Here is a 22,814-nt window from a genome sequence, read left to right as displayed (position 1 = left end):
GGTCTATGGGGTTGTAGAAGTGGGTCTATGGGGTTGTAGAAGTGGGTCTATGGGGCTTTTGAAGTGGGTCTACGGGGGTGTAGAAGTGGGTCTACGGGGGTGTAGAAGTGGGTCTATGGGGGTGTAGAAGTGGGTCTATGGGGGTGTAGAAGTGGGTCTATGGGGGTGTAGAAGTGGGTCTACGGGGTTGTAGAAGTGGGTCTACGGGGTTGTAGAAGTGGGTCTATGGGGGTGTAGAAGTGGGTCTATGGGGGTGTAGAAGTGGGTCTATGGGGTTGTAGAAGTGGGTCTATGGGGTTGTAGAAGTGGGTCTATGGGGTTGTAGAAGTGGGTCTATGGGGTTGTTGAAGTGGGTCTATGGGGTGTCGAAGTGGGTCTATGGGGTGTCGAAGTGGGTCTATGGGGGTGTAGAAATGGGTCTATGGGGGTGTAGAAATGGGTCTATGGGGTTGTAGAAGTGGGTCTATGGGGGGTGTAGAAATGGGTCTATGGGGGTGTAGAAGTGGGTCTATGGGGGGTGTAGAAATGGGTCTATGGGGTTGTAGAAGTGGGTCTATGGGGGTGTAGAAGTGGGTCTATGGGGTTGTAGAAGTGGGTCTACGGGGTTGCAGAAGTGGGTCTATGGGGTTGTTGAAATGGGTCTATGGGGGTGTAGAAGTGGGTCTATGGGGTTGTAGACGTGGGTCTATGGGGTTGTAGACGTGGGTCTATGGGGGTGTAGAAGTGGGTCTATGGGGGTGTAGAAGTGGGTCTATGGGGGTGTAGAAGTGGGTCTATGGGGGTTGTAGAAGTGGGTCTATGGGGTGTGTAGAAGTGTAATTGGGGATTCAAGGGTGCTGACAGACCCACAGATAGATGTTCTGGAAGTTCAAGGATGCTGATGAAAGTTTCAGGATAGTTAAGGATTCCTGGAAGAGGTTTCTCCCACAGTGGGTGTGGTCTTGGAAATCCCTTCCTTTCTGGAAGTTTGAAACTGGGCTCTAGAGTCCTGAAGGAGTTCTTTCAGTATGGCTGAAGGATTTCCATGGCCGTCAAAGCATTTCCAGGCTGCTGCAACAGCGCAGGTGAGTGTGGCTGCTATTGAAGCTCAATTCGACCCAGTTTGTCCTGGTTCAGGCTGTCCTGGTTTCTCTGACCTGGATCCAGCTGCTCCAGGACTCTGAAGGTTCTGGATGTCTGATGTAGATCAGAAATTGCTGACCTAAACCCTCTGGACCTTTACAGTTTCCTTAAAGCCAGGAGAAACCGATTGTTACGGATAGTTTAATGTAAATGTTAAACCGTCATCTTGTTGTGGTTCTCCAGAGACAGATGCATTTTGGGTAATGTGGAGCTGTAGTGTGACGTATGTGTCAGAGTAACGGGGAGAGCCGACACCTAACCCTATGAGGAATTTTTATTTTGATAAAACATGATAAAATATCTGCATGCAGCACAGCAAACAAGCAGGAAGTGTCAATCCTTCCAAACGGCTTCTGCCTAAACGCAACACGGTTCCAACACCAAGTGGCCAAGACAACACCCTGTTAAAAAGACGAGAACGCAGCGACCAGCTGCCCCGTGGTGATGACACCAGCCCGTTGGCCGTTTAAAGATGGTAACCATGTGAAGATGACCTCTGACACAAGAACCCGCTTGACTTTCTTCAGTCCAACTCTGGATTCAGTCCTGTCTTCAGGGTTCCATCAGAAATCAGGTCTACAATTATGGAATTACACAAGACAAATCACAATAATCTTTGCTTTCTTGGATGGTTTCTATTAGCTGCATCTTACGTGAGACTCGTTTTTAAATCAGCGTTTCATTATTGAGGACCAGGGGCCTCATTTATAAAAGAGTGTGTAGGATTCATACTAAAAGTGCACGTCCGCTCAAAAGCCGAAAATGGCGGGCGCACAAAAAAATCTGGATTTATAAAACCGTGTGCACGCACACTTGCACGCAATGTTCGCTTTATAAATCACAGTCCAGCTGGAAGGTTGCGCACATGAATTCGACTCATACCCTGCCCTCTACACGCCCACTTCATACCATAAATGGTCAATGCAAACTACATGATGATTGTATTTGCATATAAATGAGCCTGCTGAGCATGCGCAGCGGCTTCCTGCAGTCTGTTTCTGCTGCGAGTCAGGATGAATGAGACGTGTCGAGCCACCGTAACACTAAATTTCACGGAGACTGAGATCGAGATGAGGTGGAGGACAGGAAAACCACATTATTTGGTGGTCACAGTAAAAGTATAAATAGTATATAAATAGTATAAAATAAAACGAGTGAGTGGCAGCACGTCGTTGCTGCGCTAAACGCCGTGAGTGCCACGGACAGATGGTACAGAAAAAAAAGAAGTGGTGTGATTTGAAGGTGGAGGCCAAGAGGTACGGAGCCCCTAAAGGGACACGGATTTTTTTATATATACAGGACTGTCTCAGAAAATTTGAATATTGTGATTTTCTGTAATGCAATTACAAAAACAAAAATGTCATACATTCTGGATTCATTACAAATCAACTGAAATATTGCAAGCCTTTCATTATTTTAATATTGCTGATCATGGCTTACAGCTTAAGAAAACTCAGCAATATTCTAATTTTCTGAGACAGTCCTGTATATAATGAGTTTTATGTGCGGGCGTGAAACCTTTAAGGCTGATTTATGGTTCCGCGTTACACCAATGCAGAGCCTACGGCGTAGGTGCGCGACGATTTAACGCAGAACCATCCAGATAGATGTTCTGGAAGTTCAAGGATGCTGATGAAAGGGAGGGTTGGCGTAAAGATACGCACATTTTTCGGTTAGTTTTTTTTTTTTTAAATCCCAACCTTTGCGTAAAAGGTGGCGTACGCATTTTTCAAGTCCTGTTTTGTGCGCAAGAAAGCTTTATAAATGAGGCCCCCGGTCTCGTTAGGGAGACGTTAACTCAGGACTTCCTTCTCAGAGGTTGTTTAAAGGGACACACGAGGACCATAAACCTGATCCACTGGTCACTGCTATTTCCTTTATTGATGTCTTCTGTTGGTTATGATAGAAGCTTTTGCTCTGCGTTTGTCCAAACCAGGTCTTTGGGTTGAGTTCTGATTGTGTTTTCAGTCCTGGACGTGGTCTGGGTCGAGCTGAACTTGTACTTGGTTCATACTGGATCCTGATTGGGTGCTGAGGCTGTTGGAGCCACACCCCTTCTACAATAAACGGTAGCTTCATAAATCAGGGCTCCAGACTAACCGTTTCCACTAGGAGCACCAGTGCTCATTACTGAAAATTTTAGGAGCACCGGACCAAAACCATGGCTTCTATTCTAAAGCCTTATCACAGCATATCATTCCGTGTCAGGAAAGACAGCAGGTAGCAAAAAGTAGCTGCTGTTAAAGTTTATTTTTTTATTTTCTTTAACAATTAATTAGGCATGTTCACGGTAAACTTTGATCTCTGGGGAGGGCTAATAATGGATGAATGGATTTAGGAGTTCCTGTCTCTGAAAAAAAAAAGATGACATGCGGAGCTACATCTGGAGAGATGGTACTACTTTTTTCCACAGTGGGGCTATTTTTACTGGATAATATGTATTTCTGATTAATTAAAAACTACATGAAATAGATTGTGTATTCCTCTTTCATATTTACAATTATTGGTAACCGTTTTATAAAAGCCATACATCACTTCGCATCTGTGTGATTGTATACCACGGCCTGTCGTGATGTATTTCTTAAATATTAATATTTTATTTATATTATATATATTAAACTCTCCCACTCTGTTAAAAACGTCCTGTGTTTATCTTATTTTCGTTTGGCCGTGCATTTTTCCCTGCCATTTTGAGAGTGCACCACAAACGCAAAATTCAACACGAGCGCGCGTGCGCCCGTATAGCTCAACGGGTTGAGCAGGCGACTTATGTACACCATCCCCTGTACAGCGACGCGGGTTACGGCATATTTTGCCCCCACTTCCTACGCGTTTGTCTTTCACTGCACCTATCAAATAAGTCGCAAGAGCCGCCTGACAACAGGCGAAGAGCCGCATGCGGGTTGCCCACCGCTGCTATAGTTCGTTTCATAGCGTCACTTTATGGTCAAACGACACAGCACTTTCTATTCAACACCGACTCCTGAATCCTGTAACCCCTAATCTCGCGCACAGTTCACACGTACTAAAAATGCTGCGCGTTGCTATGGTTACTGGCACCCCGCCCCCCGCCTCGCAGTGCGCATTCAGACACATATGACAGGCACATACACACACACACAGACGCTTGCTCCACAAAATTATGGAAAAAAAGAAAGAAAATGGGGGAAAGGGGTGGATTTGTAAGTCGCGCTGGTGCTCCTAGTTAAAAAATTATGTCGCGAAAGAAACAGTTTTCAAAACCAAAACTGCGAGCTCCTCGCAGCGTGCCCTGCAAATTCCTGCAAAAGCCCCCAGAAATAGCCCTAAGTCATCAAAGAATGAGAGTACTTTCAATTTAGTTGAAATACCAGACCAGCAACCCAGCCATGTTGGAGCCTCTAAAGCGGACACAACCTCATGACTCTTGTGGGCGCCACAATAATTATTACAAAAACGAACGTCACATGATAGAATTATGGTCTGCATCAGCTCCTACGATTGATGTTTTCTGGTCATAACTCCGTTTACCGGCATGAGAATTTTTATTATTTAATTTTTTCTTAATCGGTTAGCAGACGCTTAAGTGCCACCGGAAAATCATTCCTACCGAAAACAATAGTTTTTTCTGCCATAAAAATATTCCTTTTGTTGCGTAATTTCCTTTTTGATGATGCACATGGTTGGACTTTTTTTATGTAATAAAAATATGTAATTTAGAGTGAAACGGTGCTCTTTTTTTATCCAAATATGTTATTTTTAACACATTTGGTGAAAATGCAGTGCAATGTGAAACACTGCACGGCAGTGTTGGACAATTATTTTTTATTTTTTAAGATTTTGTGGCTCTAACAGCCTTTATTCAAAGTTTAGACAGGAAGTGGGTAGAGAGAGAGAATGGGGACGACATGCAGCCAATGGCGGCAGCCCGGACTTGAACCTGCGCCCGCTGCAGAAGGACTGTGTCCTCAGAACATGGGCCTTTGGACAATGGACACTTGGGTCTTTTTGGAAAGGTGTCCTTGAAGACTTTTGTTGACTAACCTGAAGACATTTTCACTTTTCTCAGTGAGCAGCCCGTGCTGCCGTTGAGGAACTGCAGGTCTGGATCCGGACCCTAATGGTCGGTAATAGGAACTGCAGGTCTGGATCCGGACCCTAGTGGTCGGTAGAGGAACCCTAGGCCTGGATCCAGGTCTTCTACCGACCACTAGGGTCTGATCCAGACTCCAGATCCTATAGATCCAGTAGATTTTCATTGTCATGTTCAAGTTTGTCTCTGTGCTCCAGACACGTCTTAATAGTGTGTGTGTGTGTGTGTCCACAGTGAAACCCTTCACCACCACAGTGAAGGACATGCGGCTGCACAGAGAGGACTTTGAAATGCTGAAGGTGATTGGACGAGGAGCCTTTGGAGAGGTAAGACTTAATGTTGACTCCGTCCCCTTCTGTTCTGACCACACCCCTCCTTGTCCTCCGTGGTTCTGTACTTGTGTTTTTATAAAACGTCCTCAGTCTCAGCTGCCCGCGTCTCATTCAGTATGGTCAAAAATTACTGGATGTGTTCAAGCTCCGCCCATTTTGATCAAGGTCCCTCTCACCTGAGACACTTACTGCGTTTCCATGCATCAATAACCCTTTTAAAACCTGAATATTAGCAATAATCCGGTTTTGCACGGCCATGTAAACACCAATAACCCCTTTGAATAACCCAAATTTGCTCATATTCAGGTTTTTAAAAACCCCAATACTAGCCCTGGGTTACTCCTTTTAAAACCCGAATATTGGGTCATGTAAACACCAAACAGAATATCCCCATCAAACGGAACAGGAATTTGTTTTCTGCACATGCTCTGTTCACAAGGAATCCTGGTCTTTTGAGTCCAGGAAGTTCTTATAAACACAGAGAAACCAAGACCAGGAGGAGACTAATCACTTCATAAATGTAATGAAGGATATGAACAGTTTGGCATTGGTAGACGGTAGAAAGTACCGGGATAGAAGATTTACAAGAAGGAGAGAGAAAAGTTGCGCAAAGCAGCATTTGTTTTGAATTTGGATACAGGAAGGAGAAGTGGAAATGACGGTAATTGCGTCATGATGTTCTCCGCGCGTCGCTGTTTTGATGGAGCTTTTCCAAATGATTAATTACCATGGAAACGGAATATTCCGAATGTTTCAGTAACCGGAATATTAGCAATAACCCGAATTTTGACTGCATGTAAACGTCACTGAGCGCCACCCGCCGGTTTCTGAAGAATAGTTTTGAGGCCTGCCCTTCTTCGTACACGGCGCAGCCATGTTGCTCAAGAAGCTGATGGGGACACGCCCACCACATGTCAATCAAAGTCAGTTTTGGCCCCACCTCCTTCAGGTGAAACATCTGCTGAGCTGCCGGCAGACGTTTCCTCCAGGATAACCGTTAAAGTTTGTCTATAAGACAGAGGTCTACTTATACTTTGTTAAATTTTCTGAGGAATATACTAGTGACACGATCTCCAAAACAACTGTAAGACAGATTATACTATCATTTTGCTCACCATGGTTACAGTACAAGAATGACATCAGAAAGGAGGTTCATACCAAAGGTGAGAACTGTTTTCCAGAGCCATGGTTGGCTGGAACTCTATACCAGTTCATATTTCTCATGTAGGGAGCACAGATTGGTTTAAGATTCAGTTGAAACTATATCTTTTAAAATGTAATAAATTATGATTTGACATTTGGCAAGGAATAGAATGAAGTTTGAATAGAATTACAGGTAGTGTAAACCCTATCACAATAAAGGAGAAAAGTGGTCGAGTTCTAAGATAAGGTCATTTCAGGCAGGAATTGTTTATGAAGGTGTTTTATTTGACTTCATTTCTATGTATTTATGTCTGAGAATGATGGTGATTTAGTTCTCTGTGTTGTTTGTGACTAAGGGAGTTGCGTCTATTATTGTTTGTCATGTATAATGTATGTCTCTTATGTATTAAGTGTTAATTTGTGTGTTGTGTGAATGTCAGACCCCAGGAAGAATAGCTAATGCTGTTGCTAATGCTAATGGGGATCCTAAATAAAACAAACAAAAAAAGAAAGTGTCTGCTTTGCGGTGACACAAAGTTGACAGTGGCGTCTAGGGCTGGGCGATTTTGGACAAAAATAAAATCCCGATTTTAGTCTCTGAAAACCCGATTTTCGATTTCGATTTTTTTGGTAAAACTACAAAAGACAATGGAATAAATTGTTTCAAATATTTTATCTTTATTTTTAAAGACAAATAGCAAACAAATTTCCCTATTGGGAATGAAGTGCAATTGAAAGATACTGTAAATCCTCCTTGAGTTTAGTAAAGTGACAACAATTTTCTTGACCAAACAAAGATGACTAGACGGGCTCTGTCTGTAATGCAGCCAGCTGCAAAAAAGGAAAATCCATTTTCGGATTTTCCTTTTTTTTAACATCGTCTTGATTAATAAATCCGATTTAGATTTAAAATCGATTAATCGCACAGCCCTAGTGGCGCCTAGCCGACGCTGGTTCATCCACCGCTGTCAGAGGGGTTTACTCACAACGCGGCTCCTGGTTGTGATACCGAGGCCCGGCGGTTTGGGTCGATACTGAGAACTGCCGCATAGCTGCCTCCAGCTAGCAACACACAGCGCCTCCTCTCCACCCGCTGACTCCCAACAGGAAGTTGCACAGCAGAATGGGATGACTTCCTGTGCCGGCTTTTAGAGCAGTGAAGAAGAATTCAGTGACGAAAATGGTTCATAGAGCTAAATTCCTGAGCAGCTGCTTACGTCTTTTTGGACTTTTGAATGGTTCAGGACAGGTGGTAGTTTGTGAATAAGTGGTGGAGATGTAGCACCTGGTCCAGTATCGGACCGGGTCTGGTAGAATTCAGAGCTGATGTTGGAAACACAAGTCTGATTCCATTTCAGACAAAGCTTTGTTGGTTTGAATGCGTTTCAGAGACAACATAGACCTTTGATCTGACTCCGAATCTAGCGGATCAGTACTTTACAGAGCTGTGATGTCATTGAGAACGCTGCCGACCCAGAAGCAGGAGGACCGGTTCTCCTGAGTCAAACTGGAGAAAGAAGGAGTTATAGATTTCTGCCTGGTTGTCCAGGTCCGGCTGGTGGTCCCAACGGTCCCAACGGTCCCAGACGGCGGTAGAGCTGCAGGGTCCCGGGTCCCGTCGTCATGGCACCTGGCTGTCCTGCTGGGAGCCGTGTGCCCGGTTCTGAGCTACGTGCTGCTCCTTTTACCTGCTTTGAGGTGTTAGTTTTAGCTGCTTCAGGTGTGATTTAACTGAAGGAGACGGGATGAGTTCAGCGTCCTGGCTGGAGGTCTGGGTGTGGCCCTGCACCCGCCCGTGACGGAGAAGCAAAACAACCAGCCAAGAACTGGTTGGTCCGGTGTCCCCGCCCATGCTGAAGAGCCACCCACTCTGCGTGTGCGTGTGTGTCAGAATCTAAACTGAGTTTTAAGGCCACCTCTCTGATTGGCCAGCTGTGGGGAAGTGGGCGGAGCTTGAGCCCCTCCAGTGTGCAGAGAGATGTTCCAGGTGGGTCCTGCAGCATCTGACCTGGAGGTCAGATGCCTGGAGGAGCTCAGGAAGAACCGCTCTGGGCTGGGTTCTTCAGGACGTTCCTCTCAGTGGGTCTCCAGGAGATGCAGGGGGACCAGGAACGTTATGGGATCTACAGGAGACATCTGAATGGATCACAACATTCCATCAGGACCAGAACTTGGAGGTGTGTGTGATCCATCTCACGTGTTGCCTCTTTTGGTCGGTGGTCACCAGCACCACCTACCTGAGACGACCCGTGTCTCCTCCTCCCGGTGAGCAGGAGTTGGGGGTTAACTCTCCAGCAGGACCGGCGTCTCCTCGGCCCCTCACGCCGCCACGTCTGCAGGACAACGCAGCACTTCATCAGAACCTTGGACTGAAACAATCACTCAGCCGAGCACCAGGTGGCGATGATGAGCAGCAGCCCCCGCCGGATCTCCACGTGGGTGTAGTACACCGACAAGACCGGACCCGACTCACCGGCCCATCCAGCGCTCTTCATGTCTCAAACTTCATCAAATGTCTCTGGTCCAGTAGGAGCGGTGGTCACAGTCCTGGATCTAGTTTAGAGTCCGGACCAGCAGAGACCCCAACCAGGGGTTCCTGGTGGCCCACCCGGTTCCCGTGGGACACTTTTGCAGGGCTGTTCCTGGTAATGGAGCCACACCCCAACCATCCGGCCCAAAAACATGTACCTAGAACCCCCGCTGGTGGAAACGCACCTCATGTATTGGTGTTAAGATCTCCTGCCCCGTCTCCCTCTCTGTTAATGTCTCTCTCCCTCTCTCTCTCTCTCTCTCCCACCCTGTCTCAGGTTGCCGTGGTGAAGATGAGGAACACGGAGCGGGTCTACGCCATGAAGATCCTGAACAAGTGGGAGATGCTGAAGAGAGCAGAGGTGGGGCTCCTCTTTTCCCTCTCCCTGATGTCTTACCCTAGATTCACACCGAAAGCGTCAAAAATGGCCTGTGGTGGCTCAGGACGCCTGCATCGCGCTGCTTGCCAAAGTCTGTCGATGCTTGCCGACGCCTGCAGTCGGCAAGCTCTTTCACCACGGATCACACTTTGGGAAGCCTTCTTTATATTTTACCGTTATTTCCGCGTAGATAAGAGTGAGTTTGATGCTCCTTAACAAGGCTGGTCCTGGATCAACAGCAACCATCATCGTTGGTCCCCGACCGTCAACATCACTGACACACCGGGTCAGAGCGGATTTGGTCATATTGTTTAAACTGTGTTTTGTGATTAATAAGCACGGTTTTTAATTATTGTGCGTTGGATCGATGTAGCAAATAAAATCGTTGGGACCATCCAGCTCCTCAACCATCAGTTACGTGTTTCACGTGATCAGTTCAGGTAAAAACGGCAGTAAAATCAGCTAAAATGTCAGAGCAGTCAGCTCTGCTCATGTGCGCATGTGAATGAGTGTACGTTTGTGTGTACCGTATTTTCCGCATCTTCAATGAATGACGATTTTAAAACTTTTTCCATATATAAGTCGCACCGCATTCTAAGGCGCTACAGTAGAGGATGGGGTTACGTTTTGCATCCATTAGACCAAGGGTCTCAACCCGCGGTTTACTCTTTCATCTTTATACTGCGGCTCCGAGTGGCTTGGGAAAATAAATTACAAAAAAAAAAAAAAACTACAGTCAGTCCAGAAAGTATTCAGAACGCTTCACTTTTCCCACATTCTTTTATGTTACAGCCCTATTGATAATAGGAATAAATTCATTTTTTTTCTCAGAATTCTACACAAAACACCCCATAATGACAACATGAAGTTTTGATGCGACTTTTGTAAATTTGTTAAAAATAAAAATAACAAGAAATCATATGAGCATACGTATTCATAACGTTTGCTTAAAGGTATTGTGACATCATTTTTAACATGCTTTTAACACTATTAAAATTCTTGGCCAACATCCCTCAAATGTGTCTAAAAGAGTGTAACAAGAAAAACTTCACTCTAGTACTCCATTCCTGGCTTTTTATTACAGTGTTTTTTTGCGCCGTGAAAAACGGGTCCTTTTTCCCCTTTCCTGTCAATCATTGCTCCGCTCCTCCTCCAAACCTCCTCCAACCAACCGCTACACACTTCTGCCGCCTTCACACACACGCGCGCACACCGACCACAAACACCGACACACAGCCCAGACAGGGCGACTACAGCCCGGGGATGAAGTCCAACCGGGACCAGAGGACCGGGACCGCAGCTCCCCGCGAGCAATACGCTCACAGCGGCGTCTGAGAGTTATGCCGCGTTCCATTTGTCCTCGGAAATCGGAATTTCCCAGTTCCCAGTCGGAATTTTCAACTGGAACGCCCCTCGAAGTGGGATCTCCTACTGGTAAAGTGGGAGAATCTTCACCACCCCCGGGTTCCCAGTTCCCAGTTCCGATTTCCGAGGTAAATGGAACGCGGCATTAAGCCGGGAGCGACAGGCGAAGCATGCACGGAAAAGCAGCACGGCGAAGCAGACAGACAGTCCACAGCAAACAATCATAAAAATAAAGGCATGCAAGCAGCAGTGTCTCCTTATCTTAAGTCCAGTCAGTGGCCGCAGGTCTTCTTAGCAGTTTTCCTCCGGTGATTAGAACAGAAGAGGCTCTAAACTGCTCCGTGTTAAGCCTGATTTATGGTTCCGCGTTAAATCGACGCAGATCCTACGCCGTAGGGTTCAGCGTACGGTGCGCGTCGCCGCGTAACCCTACGCCGTAGGCTCTGCGTCGGTGTAACGCGGAACCATAAATCAGCCTTTATGGTGCGCTGGAGAGGAGAGGAGGCAGGCAGCTGGGTGGAGGGGGCGGTGATTTAGCGGGCCGTTACGTAACGGCCCGTTTTTGCACAGTTATGCGGAAAATCCCAGAAAGCACACAATACACTGAATGTTAAAAGTTTGTTGTTTTTTGGGTGTAATTGATGTCAAGACACCCAACAAAACACAAAAAATCAAGAAAAATGTGTTTTTTATGTCACAATACCTTTAATACTTTGTAGAAGCTCCTCTGGCAGCAATTACAGCCTCAAGTCTTTTTGAATAGGTTGCTACAAGTTTGGCACACCTATTCTTGGGCAGTTTTGCCCATTCTTCCTCACAGACCCTCTCAAGCTCCATCAGGTTGGATGGGGAGCGTCGGTGTACAGCCATTTTCAGATCTCTCCAGAGATGTTGGATGGGATTCAGGTCTGGGCTCTGGCTGGGCCACTCAAGGACATTGACATGGTTGTTCTGAAGCCACTCCTTTGATATTTTGGCTGTGTGCTTTGGGTCGTTGTCCTGCTGAAAGATGAAGCGTCGTCCTAGTCTGAGGTCAACAGCACTCTGGATCAGGTTTTCATCCAAGATGTCTCTGTACATGGCTGCATTCATCTTTCCTCAATCCTGACTAGTCGCCCAGGTCCTGCTGATGAAAAACACCCCCACAGCATGATGCTGCCACCACCATGCTTCACTGTAGGGACGGTGTTCTCCAGGTGATGAGCGGTGCCTGGTCTCCTCCAAACACCACGCGTGGAATTCATGCCAAATAGTTCAATCTTTGTCTCATCAGACCAGAGGTACTTTGGTCTTTGGTGGTCATTTTTTTTCTCATGGTCTGAGAGTCCTCCAGGTGCCTTCTGGCAAACTCCAGTCGGGCTGCCATGTGCTTTTTAGTAAGGAGGGGCTTGCGCCTGGCCACTCTACCATACAAGCCTGATTGGTGGATTGCTGCAGAGATGGTTGTCCTTCTTGAAGTTTCTCCTCTCTCCACAGAGGAACGCTGGAGTTCTGACAGAGTGACCGTCGGGTCCTTGGTCACCTCCCTGACTAAGGCCCTTCTCCCCCGATTGCTCAGCTTAGGCGGGCGGCCAGCTCTAGGGAGATTCCTGGTGGTTCCAAACTTCTTCCATTTAAGGATGATGCAGGCCACAGTGCTCACTGGGACCTTCAAAGCAGCAGACATTTTTCTGTACCCTTCCCCAGATTTGTGCCTCCAAACAATCCTGTTTGGGAGGTCTGAAGACAATTCTTTTGACTTCATGTTTGGTTTGTGTTGCAACATGCACTGCCAACTGTGAGAGCTTATATAGACAGGTGTGTGTCTTTCCAAGTCAAGTCCAATCAACTGAATTCACCACAGGTGGACTCCCATTAAGCTGTAGAAACAACTTGAGAGAGATCCGTGGAAACAGAAGGAACCAGAGCTCAATTTTGAGCTTCATGGCAAACGTTCTGAATACTTATGCACAGGTGATATTTATAGTTTTTTATTTTTTATACATTTACAAAAGTCGCATCAAAACTTCTTTCATGTTGTCATTATGGGGTATTTTGTGTAGAATTCTGAGAGAAAAAAAATGAATTTATTCCTATTATCATTAGGGCTGTAACATAAAAGAATGTGGGAAAAGTGAAGCGTTCTGAATACTTTCCGGACTGACTAAGTATTTAATTGAAGTGTATTTTATTTGTGTTAGTTCTTTAATATTTTAGTTCTAAATTGGAAGATTATTGTGATCTTAACATATTAGAACAAATATATTTTATTGTTTTTCGTTGCTCAAAATAAACGTCATTCTCGTGAAAGCCGGTATACATATATATAAACCCGGTATTCCCGCCAAAACGGCATCCATTCGTAGCGACTTTCAGCCCCAGCAAGGCCAAGTATGTAAGAAAAGAAAAATAATAAAAATACTCCCGGTTCTCCCTATGGCCAGTCCGGGCCTGGCGGCTGCTTACCGTAGTTGCGAGACCTGTTGCGGCTCAATATTGATCCATATATAAGGCGCACTGGATTATAAGGCGCATGGTCAGCTTTTGAAAACATTGAAGGCTTTTAGGTGCGCCTTATAGTGCAGAAAATACACTACATGAAAGTACAATCTGCAATGAGGCTTCTTGCTTTGGGAATGCCGGTCTGTGATTGGACGCTGCCTCGCCGCTGCTCGCGCCGCTTTGCATAAAATTTAGATTTTTCAACTTCAAATTGACGCTCTGGAATCCTCTGACGCCTCTCGCAGAGCTCTCATAGACAATGAATGGCAGCTGGACCCTATGACGCCTGTGACGCTTCTGGTGTGAATCCCCAGTTAGACCTGTAGACGTGTGGCAGGCGTGATGCTGACGTGACGCCGACGTGACGCTGATGGTGACTCGATGCCGGCGTGACGCCGACGTGATGCTGACGTGACGCCGACGTGACGCCGACGTGATGCTGACTCAATGCCGGCGTGTTCTCTGTGCAGACGGCGTGTTTCCGTGAGGAGCGGGACGTGTTGGTGAAGGGGGACAGCCAGTGGATCACCACGCTGCACTACGCCTTCCAGGACGACAACTACCTGGTGGGTACCGCCTGGGCTTGGCCGTGCTGGGGCGTTGTCCCCGTGTGTGACGTGTCCCCCTGTGTGACGTGTCCCCCTGTGTGACGTGTCCCCCTGTGTGACGTGTCCCCCTGTGTGACGTGTCCCCCTGTGTGACGTGTCCCCCTGTGTGACGTGTCCCCGTGTGTGACGTGTCCCCCTGTGTGACGTGTCCCCCTGTGTGACGTGTCCCCCTGTGTGACGTGTCCCCCTGTGTGACGTGTCCTGTCCTGCCTGTCCCCAGTACCTGGTCATGGACTACTACGTGGGCGGAGACCTGCTGACGCTGCTCAGCAAGTTCGAGGACCGTCTCCCCGAAGACATGGCCAAGTTCTACGTGGCAGAGATGGTGCTGGCCGTCCACTCCATCCACCAGCAGCAGTACATCCACCGGTACGTGGGGGGGTCTGGACTCTGACGTGGTCTTGTTTTCAGGGGGGTCTTGTTTTCAGGGGGGTCTGGACTCTGGGGGGTCCTGAAACCAGGACTACCATCAGACGGGTGTCTACATTAACTTGTGCCTGTGCAGGATTCAGGCCGTCTCCACTGGGCAGGCCTGTGCTCCCTCTGGTTGCCGCGGTAACGGCGCTAGACAGGAAGCGAGCGGTTCCTGGCAGCAGTGTCCTCTGGGAAACGTAGTCACATCCTGCTCAGCCCAACCTTCCTTCCTGAAAATCCCCGTCAAACTGGGCTTCATTTAAAATGTCGGATCATGTGACGTGCACGTTCCAGTGGACGCCAGGCCCCGTTGTCATGGAGATGTCTTTCCCTTTTCCAGGGACATCAAACCAGACAACGTCCTGCTGGACGTCAACGGTCACATACGGCTGGCAGACTTCGGCTCGTGTCTCCGCATGATGGAGGACGGCACGGTAACACACACACACACACACACACACACACACACACACACACACACACACACACATACACACACTTCTGCACGTGCTCAGTGCGGCTCTGCGCGGACAGGTGTGTGATGGCTCCTCCCACTCCCACAGGGTTTTTTTTTTTTTTTTTTTCATTCAACACAATTTTTTAAACAAGAAAAACACACTTTATACAAACTGCTAGTAGAGGAAATATAATAAGAAAAAAGAACATTTGGGAGGTTTCATGAACAAGATGCGTATAAACAAAAATAAGATAGACCAGTAAAGTTAATACAAAGGAACAGTAAGGCATTTTTAAAGCAAATGGCATCGACATTTCAGAAACAGACTTAAAATAAGATACTTTGATATATCGGTTAATAATTTTTTTTCAGAGTTATTTGACTTAATATTTTTGAAAGAAACAAAAAAACTTTTGAAATCATTTATAAAAAATTGGAAAGAGGGCTTCATTTTTCTCCACTTACAACAGTGTATATGGTATTTAGCCAGTAAGAGAATGACATTAACCAAGAAAGACACTGATTTGTCAATTGTATCTATATAAAAAATAATGTTAACAATTTCTAAATTTGGAATGTCATTCATTTTTAAAGATAGCCAATTTCTAATTTCACACCAAAACATTTGTGAGACAGGACACAATAGAAACATGTGATCAAGGGATTCTTCAGATTCATTGCAAAAAACACAGGGGTCAACTTCAAATTGAAATCTATGTCTCAAGAGTTCAGCGGTTGGATAAATGTTCTGAATCCTCCCACTCAGGTGCAGTCCTCGGTGGCGGTGGGGACCCCGGACTACATCTCCCCGGAGATCCTGCAGGCCATGGAGGACGGGATGGGCCGCTACGGCCCCGAATGCGACTGGTGGTCCCTGGGCGTGTGCATGTACGAGATGCTGTACGGGGAGACGCCCTTCTACGCCGAGTCGCTGGTGGAGACCTACGGGAAGATCATGAACCACGAAGTGAGGAACACGGACAGCTCCACACTTTCTGACCAGTCCTGTGTTGGAAAAAATACATTTTCCCGTTCTCATATTAATTCCTAAAAATCCTATGTCTAAAGATAGTTTTACGTAAACCGGACTTGCTGTTTGAGCCTGCGTTAACGTCCACTTGCACAAAATACAAAATGACGATTATTCCACCTATTACAGACGTCGCCGTTGCATTACATGTCCAGTCTCAGGGCCAGGCAGGAGAAAAAATATTTGAGAGGGGAAGATTTTTTTTTATTGTGCACTTCGAGAAAAAAGTCCATGTCCAGATTAATGTTGAAAAAATCAAAATTTTGAGAATAATGTTGAAATACAATTTCGAGAAAAAAGTCGAAATTTCGTCAATAAAGTCAAAATGTTGAGAATAAAGTTGAAATACAATTTTGTGAATGTCTCCTGGTCCATCAAATCCAGTCAGAGCGACTGACAGCTCTGCAGCAGCAGCCGTAACTAACTAAATAACTTACATCCTTGGAGTGGAACGTTAAGTTTCTGAAGTTATGTAACTGCATAGTGTGACATGTGTTTCAAATCAATATCGTCATCAAATTTTGACTTTTTTCTCGACATTTTGACTTTTTTTTCGAAGTTGTACTTCAACATTAATCTTGACGTTTAGACTTTTTTCTCGACATTTAGACTTTTCTCGAAGTGCATAATGAAAAAAAAGTCTTCCTCCTCTAAAATATGATTTTTATTTTTCTCCTGCCTGGCCCTGATACTCTTCCGTGTCCAGTCAACCGTGTGCTGGGAAAACTAGCAGATCATTGAATCACCAGCCACGTTACACACGGACACACTCAAACACACTCAAACACACTCAAACACACTCATACACACTCATACGCGCTCATACACGCTCATACACGCTCATACATGCTCATACACGCTCATACACGCTCATACACGCTCATACACGCTCATACACGCTCATACACGCTCATACACGCTCATACACGCTCATACACACTCATACACACTCATACACACTCATACACACTCAAACACACTCAAACACACTCAAACACGCTCATACACGCTCATACACGCTCATACACGCTCATACACGCTCATACACGCTCATACACCCTCATACACGCTCATACACACTCATACACACTCATACACACTCATACACACTCATACACACTCATACACACTCATACACACTCAAACACGCTCATACACGCTCATACACGCTCATACACACTCATACACACTCATACACACTCATACACACTCATACACACTCATACACACTCAAACACGCTCATACACGCTCATACACGCTCATACACGCTCATACACACTCATACACACTCATACACACTCATACACACTCATACACACTCATACACACTCAAACACGCTCATACACACTCATACGCCCCGTACACACTCGTACGCACTCGTACGCACCCAGCTTAAATTTCAAAATGATATATTAGTTCAATGAAGTTCATATTATCTATATTTACTACAGCTTGTTTGGTTTCTTCTGTTATTGGACACAGTTTGTCATGACACTCCTGAAAAATGCCTGGTGCTTCATGACAATTTCTTTCTTTTTTGCACTTTAAATGGATATTGAAAGGCCTATTTGAGTTATTTGTTTTTTTATTATTTCACAATAATTATTGTGAAAATATTATTTCACTAATAACTTTACAGTCATATAATTCAGGCAGCAGCTCAAAATACATTTTTAATAACACTAACCCACATCAATATCAGATCAAATCTTAATAATGGATTCTGAATCTTAAGAATGGGAATGGAATCTATTCTTGACAATTGAATGGATCCCCAGCCATAACCTCTGACAGTGGTCTCCAACCCTGGTCCTGGAGGTCCTGCATGTTTTAGAGGTTTGTGATTAACGATGGTCATCAGCTGGTCGTCCAGGTCTGCACCGGTCTGTTAGTGAGACATCTGAGACATCCAGGACAAAACCTCTTGAGGACCGGGGTTGAACATCGCTGCTCTGAGGTCATCAGGGTACGGCAAGCCAACAGGGTCATACTGCTGTTGTATAAAAAACTGAACTGAACCAAAAGCGTTACTGCAGGAGACATGGACAGCCGGCTGTTTGTGAAAGCAAAAAATATATCTAGTTAGTATAGTTCTCTCACACTCAAATTGCAAGAAAACGCATTTCTTCAATGTGCATTATAGTAATCAAGAGAACTGTTGTTTCTTTGACCTTATTTTTTTCTTTAAAGGGGACCTATAATGGCATCTAATACCTATTTTAAACAGGCCTTGAATGTCTGAAAAACAAGCTTTTAATTGTTTTTCCTAAATAAATTAGAAATTCAGCCTCTAAACCATGTCTTTGTCTTCCCGTTCTCTAACCTCATTATCTATGCAGGATTCTGAGTGGGCGGGGCTATGATAATGAGGCTCTGTGCTGATTGGCTGCCTGAATGGCGCGTTACACCACTAGGAAAAAATGACAGAAGCTCCGACCGGCGGAGTTAGTTGTGGGCATGGTTTCACACATCGGAGGCCAAACTATGGAAATCACTCCCGTCAGAGCAGAATCTTATTGGCTCGTAGATCCACATCACACTGGACGGCTCATCCAGGCGGCTGTACAGACACTGCAGAATGTGGTTGCTTTCCTCCTTCTCTGAGTTGGCAGGCTGAGGGGAGACCACTTTATATATGTTAAAGCAAGAAAAAACCTGTTTTTCAGAATAGGTCCCCTTTAATATTTAAACTTTTCATTTTTCTTTTTATCTATTTTTTCTTTTAATGTGCATTTTACTTGTAAGAGGAAGCAGTTTTAAGAATTTTTTTTTCAATTCAGCTTATTTATATAGTGTCTATTACAACAGAAGTTGTCTCTAGGATCTTTCCAGAGACCAGAACATGAACATAAACCCCAGAGCAGTTATTACATAAACAATGGCAGGTAAAAACTCCCCTAGTGGGAGAAAAACCTTAAGCCAAACAGTGGCAAGAAAAACTCCCCTTTAGGAGGAAGAAACCTGGACCAGGACCTGGCGCTTTAACACTAGCGGTGAGGGATCACAGAGAGCATAGTAGGTTTTTCACGCTTGTTATGAAACAACAAGAAAAGCTGGGCTTTTAGGCCTTATTTGGTGTTCTAAACAAATCTTTTACCAACCTTATTAATACCAGAACTCATCATTCAGTTGTTTTGCGACCCTATTGGCTCGCCATCCCCGCTAATACGGCTGCAGTTCTGCTGCTTCACGATGGGCTGTTTCCAGGTTACACGTCTCCAGACGCTCGTCCTCGTTTCTAAATCTGAACATGTCCCTTAGTGGATGACGCCTCCTTCTCTGCTCTCATTACCCCCCACCCCCCCCTAAAAAAGAGTCCTAAAGCTGTGCTGTGTTGACGGTTCTCCCTGCTGGTTCCAGGAACGTTTCCAGTTCCCCCCCCACGTGAGCGACGTGTCGGAAGACGCCAAGGACCTGATCCAGCGGCTGCTCTGCTCCAGGGAGCGCCGGCTCGGCGTCGGCGGCATCTCCGACTTCAAGAAGCACCCGTTCTTCAGCGGGATCGACTGGGACAACATCCGCTCGGCCGAGGCCCCCTACATCCCCGACGTGTCGTCGCCCACAGACACGTCCAACTTCGACGTGGACGACGACGTCCTGAAGAACCCGGTGAGGCCCCAAGCCCCCACCTCCATTTCTCTTAACCATTCGGTTCTTTATCCATTCTCATTTGGAAAAAAAAGGACAACACAAGGTTGATTAACATCACCAATATCAAATTTGAATAATAATAAAATAAATATTATTCTGTACAAATGAACAAAATACAACTCAAATGACTCTGTGGCAATTCCATGAGAATGTCCAACATTTTTCTAATAGAAATTAAAATTCTCCTTTTTTTTTTTTTTCCAACATTGTCTTTATTTGGTTGTCAAAATCCTTCCAATGATACACAACACTGACTACGTTTCCATGCATCAATAACCCTTTTAAAACCGGAATATTAGCAATAACCCGGTTGCGCACGGCCATGTAAATACCAATAACCCCTTTGAATAACCGGAATTCCCCATCAAACGGAACAGGAATCTGTTGACTACGTTTCCATGCAGTCAAAATTCTGGAATATTCTGAATGTTACTGAAACATTGGGAATATTCCGTTTACATGGTAATTAATCATTTGGGATATCTGGATCAAACCAGCGATGCACGGAGAACATCATGACACAATTCCCGTCATTTCCTCTTCTTCCTGTATCCAAATTCAAAACAAATGCTGCTTCACGCAACTTTTCTCTCACCTTCTTGTAAATCTTCTATCCCGGTACTTTCTACCGTCTACAAATGCAGAAATGTTCATATCCTTCATTACATTTATGAAGTGATTAGTCTCCTCCTGGTCTTGGTTTCTCCGTGTTTATAAGAACTTCCTGGACTCAAAAGACCAGGATTCCTTGTGAACAGAGCATGTGCAGAAAACAAATTCCTGTTCCGTCTGATGGGGATATTCCGTTTGGTGTTTACATGACCCAATATTCGGGTTTTAAAAGGAGTAACCCAGGGCTCATATTTGGGTTTTTAAAAACCGGGTTATTGCTAATATTCTGGTTAGAAAAGGGATATTGAGTGCATGTAAACGTAGTCAAAGAAATCAAGTATCAAAAGAAAGTAAATAATTTTAGAACACTGTAGAGGATCACTAGTAGCTCCGCCTCGTCCAAATTCTCCTTTTTAAAAGGATATATGAACTGAGCACTGATGACAAATCAAGTCAACTCCAATCAAACTGCATTTTGCAAGCTATGTGCGTAAGCTACACAACGTGCGTGATGAAGAGGGAATTGTTTGCACAATTTGCAAACAATTCCCAGGAATTGGAACAGTGGGAACCGGTTCTGGATTCCCGTCCCTGTGCAGCAGGTCCGTGCTAACGGGGGGCCGGCCTTTCTGACGCTGTCTCTCCCGCAGGACGCCGGACTCCCCGTGTCCCACACCGGCTTCACCGGGCAGCACCTCCCGTTCGTGGGCTTCACCTTCACCACCGACAGCTGCTTCTCCGACCGCAGCTCCATCAGCCGGGCGGCGCCGCGGGTCCAGCTGGAGGACGGGGGAGGGGGAGGGGGAGGCCCGGAGCTGGAGGCCTTCGAGAGGAGGATCCGCCGGCTGGAGCAGGAGAAGCAGGAGCTGAACCGGAAGCTGCAGGGTGAGACGGGCCGGGCCGGGCCGAGGAGAACCGGTCCCGCTGCCGCAGGACCGGTTCTGACGGAAGTCTGTTCTTCTCCCACAGAGTCCACGCAGGCCCTGCAGGCTCCTCGGGGAGGAACTCTGAGCCGGGACAAAGAGATCAAGAAGTTGAACGAGGAGATCGAACGTCTGAAGAAGAAACTGGCAGGTCAGAGTTCTGAAGAAGTTACTGGTGCTGCAGAACCACGTACCGGTGCTGCAGAACCACGTACCGGTGCTGCAGAACCACGTACCGGTGCTGCAGAACCACGTACCGGTGCTGCAGAACCACGTACCGGTGCTGCAGAACCACGTACCGGTGCTGCAGAACCACGTACCGGTGCTGCAGAACCACGTACCGGTGCTGCAGAAACATGTATTTGTACTAAAAAAGCATGTACTGCTACCCATATCCATGTCTCCTCCTCCTTCCATGAGCTGCTGTGATACGTCAACGACGCCGCCATATTGGATGTTCAAGACTGCGCTGGAAACTAATACAAGTAAATGGACTTATGTTCATAAAGCGCCTTTCTACAAAGAAATGTACGTTTTACGTCTCATTTATTCATTTACACACGCACTAATATACTTGGGAAACAATTAGGCACCAAATATAATATATTTAATTTTCTCAGATGGCAAAAATAAGAACTTTATTGATCCACATAGGAGTAATTCATGTTATATCAGCTATAGAGAACAAGGTAGTGCCGAAAAACAATATATATCCCCCTCACAAAAATAAGAAAAATAGAGAAACATATTTTCTCATCAACAAAACAAATTAAAACATTTTCAAATAACAAAATAACCTATTTTAACCATTTTTCAGACAATAAAATAACATTTGAACAATAAAATAACTGAAAAAATCTGAAAAATTGTTAAAATATGTTATTTTGTTACTTGAAAAATTTAAAATATGTTTATGTAAAATATGTTTTGTTGATGAGAAAATATGTTTCTCTATTTTTCTTATTTTTGTGAGGGGGGATATACTGTATATTGTTTTTCGGCACTACCTTGTTCTCTATAGCTGATATAACATGAATTACTCCTATGTGGGATCAATAAAGTTCTTATTTTTGCCATCTGAGAAAATTAAATATATTATATTTGGTGCCTAACTGTTTCCCAAGTATATTAGTGCGTGTGTGAATGAATAAATGAGACGTAAAACGTACATTTCTTTGTAGAAGCGCGCTTTATGAAAATAAGTCCATTTACTTGTATTAGTTTACAGCGCAGTCTTGAACATCCAATATGGCGGCGACGTTGACGTATCACAGCAGCTGCATGGGGCGGATACGGATTTATGTCTATGCTGCTACGTATCAGTCATCCCGGTTCCTGATGATGTCACATGTTTAAGCCCCGCCCTTGTGCTGTCCCAGACTCTGATAGGCTGGAGCACCAGCTGGAGGAGGCCGTCACCCTCAGACAGGACTACGAGAGCTCCGCCTCCAAGCTGAAGGCCCTGGAGCGGCAGGTGAAGACCCTGAGGACGGAGAAGGACGACGTCCACAAGGTACGAGGCTGCCGCTGTGTGGGGGGGGGGGCGACCTGCAGACTAACCCTAGATTCACACCAAAGCGTCAAAAGTGGCCTGTGGAGGCTAAGGATGCTTGCAGTGGGCGGGGCTTTCAAGCTGCAAAACTGGAGGGAACAAAGTGCAAGTAGTCTACATATATCTAGATACAGGACTGTC

The 22,814-nt window shown here is 45.6% G+C and overlaps 1 protein-coding gene across 7 annotated transcripts in view; it reads left to right on the top strand.

Moving 5' to 3' along the window:
- Positions 1–22,814, top strand: part of cdc42bpb (CDC42 binding protein kinase beta (DMPK-like)) — a 73,704-nt gene that overhangs the window by 2,505 nt on the left and 48,385 nt on the right. For all 7 annotated transcript variants that reach the window (XM_061746868.1, XM_061746867.1, XM_061746869.1 and 4 more), the window contains exons 2-11: positions 5,429–5,520; positions 9,477–9,560; positions 13,895–13,990; positions 14,253–14,401; positions 14,787–14,880; positions 15,670–15,870; positions 19,296–19,544; positions 20,849–21,083; positions 21,168–21,272; positions 22,501–22,634. In XM_061746868.1, the coding sequence (XP_061602852.1) occupies positions 5,429–5,520; positions 9,477–9,560; positions 13,895–13,990; positions 14,253–14,401; positions 14,787–14,880; positions 15,670–15,870; positions 19,296–19,544; positions 20,849–21,083; positions 21,168–21,272; positions 22,501–22,634 (1,439 nt within the window). The remainder of the gene's footprint in view (positions 1–5,428; positions 5,521–9,476; positions 9,561–13,894; positions 13,991–14,252; positions 14,402–14,786; positions 14,881–15,669; positions 15,871–19,295; positions 19,545–20,848; positions 21,084–21,167; positions 21,273–22,500; positions 22,635–22,814) is intronic.

Source organism: Cololabis saira, chromosome 18 (genome assembly GCF_033807715.1).
Source record: "Cololabis saira isolate AMF1-May2022 chromosome 18, fColSai1.1, whole genome shotgun sequence".
NCBI classification, from domain to species: domain Eukaryota; kingdom Metazoa; phylum Chordata; class Actinopteri; order Beloniformes; family Belonidae; genus Cololabis; species Cololabis saira.
Note: the sequence above shows the minus strand (reverse complement) of the source record. Positions and strands in the feature narration are given on the sequence as shown.